This window comes from Sinocyclocheilus grahami, unplaced genomic scaffold (genome assembly GCF_001515645.1).
Source record: "Sinocyclocheilus grahami isolate Dianchi unplaced genomic scaffold, SAMN03320097.WGS_v1.1 scaffold42182.1, whole genome shotgun sequence".
NCBI classification, from domain to species: Eukaryota; Metazoa; Chordata; class Actinopteri; order Cypriniformes; family Cyprinidae; genus Sinocyclocheilus; species Sinocyclocheilus grahami.
Genome location: NW_015524147.1, coordinates 1 through 1179, shown reverse-complemented (window position 1 = coordinate 1179; position 1179 = coordinate 1). Strand labels below are relative to the sequence as shown.

The following is a 1179-nucleotide window of genomic DNA, read 5'->3' as shown; positions in this document are numbered from 1 at the left end:
AGCAAACTCTCACCTGAGGAGTGTGTTCAGGGTTTATGCCATGTGTCCCATCACCCAGGTAGATGTAGACGACTCCTTCATCCTCCAGCGGAGCCCCGACCGCCACATCTGACAGACCGTCTCCATTCAGGTCCTTTAGTGAAGCCACAGACGCAGCAAATCTGCCTGTGGTTGACTGCAGCGTCTTTTGAAAATACTATGGAGAGGGAAAGAGCAGAAAACAGAATCTTTATTCATCAGCACATGACCAGCACCAGAACAATTTCCACGACTTTCACGTCATGGGAACCTATTACAACAGCAATCCCAATGGAGTAACACAATGGTGATGACTAGCAGCCTTCCAGTCACAGTTACCCTGAAGATAGTAGTGAAATAATAGTGAATCTGTGCGTACCTGCTCTGATAAAGCATAGACGTACAGCCTCCCTTCAGCCCTCGGCTGAGACTGGTAAAATAATGGAGCTCCGACCAGAAGGAAATCTGAGTCTCCATCAGAGTCCACATCCAACAGACTCAGAGACGCTCCGAAATATGAGCCAATCTGATGACAGAAATCAATCAAAATGAATGGAACTGCATTCTAGCACATGCTTTTATAGCCTGATGTTCACAGATGAAATATGAAAACAACACGTTCTGCTTCACAACCACAATGACACCCAATACTGGCTAGAAATTGAAGAGGTCTTGTAAACTTATTTTACTCCTTCTCTCTGTTGGATATGGCATTGCAGAGTCTATATTGTAAGTATTGTGCTTGTTTGTTTTTGGTGAAATACTGAATCTCATGAGAGCGTGTGTGTTTGAAGGGTCTGCTGATCTTCTTGGTGGACCGTAGGTTTGGGAGCCCCTGGTCTCACCGGTGGAGAGAGATTTTTTCACTGACTTGTTCTCCGCTGATGTTCCTCGTCACTGTCCATGTGCTTTCATTCTTGGTGAAGAGGGTCACCAGACCTGTGTGTTCGGCCCGCGGCGCTCCAGAGAACAGAAGAGAGACGCGGCATCTCATTCCCAGCACAGTAGAGTAACCTGAACACCATCAGCGTCATTAAAACACACACAAACTCTTGACATCACACAAGAACAAAAACCCCAACATACCCATGTACGAGTCTTTATTTACAGCTGGATCGATGATCTCTGTCTCTCTGAATTCAGATCCTGATCCCGTCACTT

At 46.1% G+C, this 1179-nt stretch overlaps 1 protein-coding gene across 1 annotated transcript; it reads right to left on the bottom strand.

Annotated features, from left to right (window-relative positions):
• Window positions 1-13: 13 nt before the first annotated feature.
• Window positions 14-1173, bottom strand: LOC107580731 (integrin alpha-L-like; the record flags this gene model as incomplete). The annotated part of the gene is made up of 4 exons (XM_016266380.1): window positions 1105-1173; window positions 890-1032; window positions 398-544; window positions 14-196 (listed from the first exon to the last, which is right to left on the bottom strand). Coding segments are annotated over exons 1-4 (477 nt in total), but the record flags the coding sequence as incomplete, so codon positions are not given.
• Between the last annotated feature and the right edge of the window lie 6 nt (window positions 1174-1179).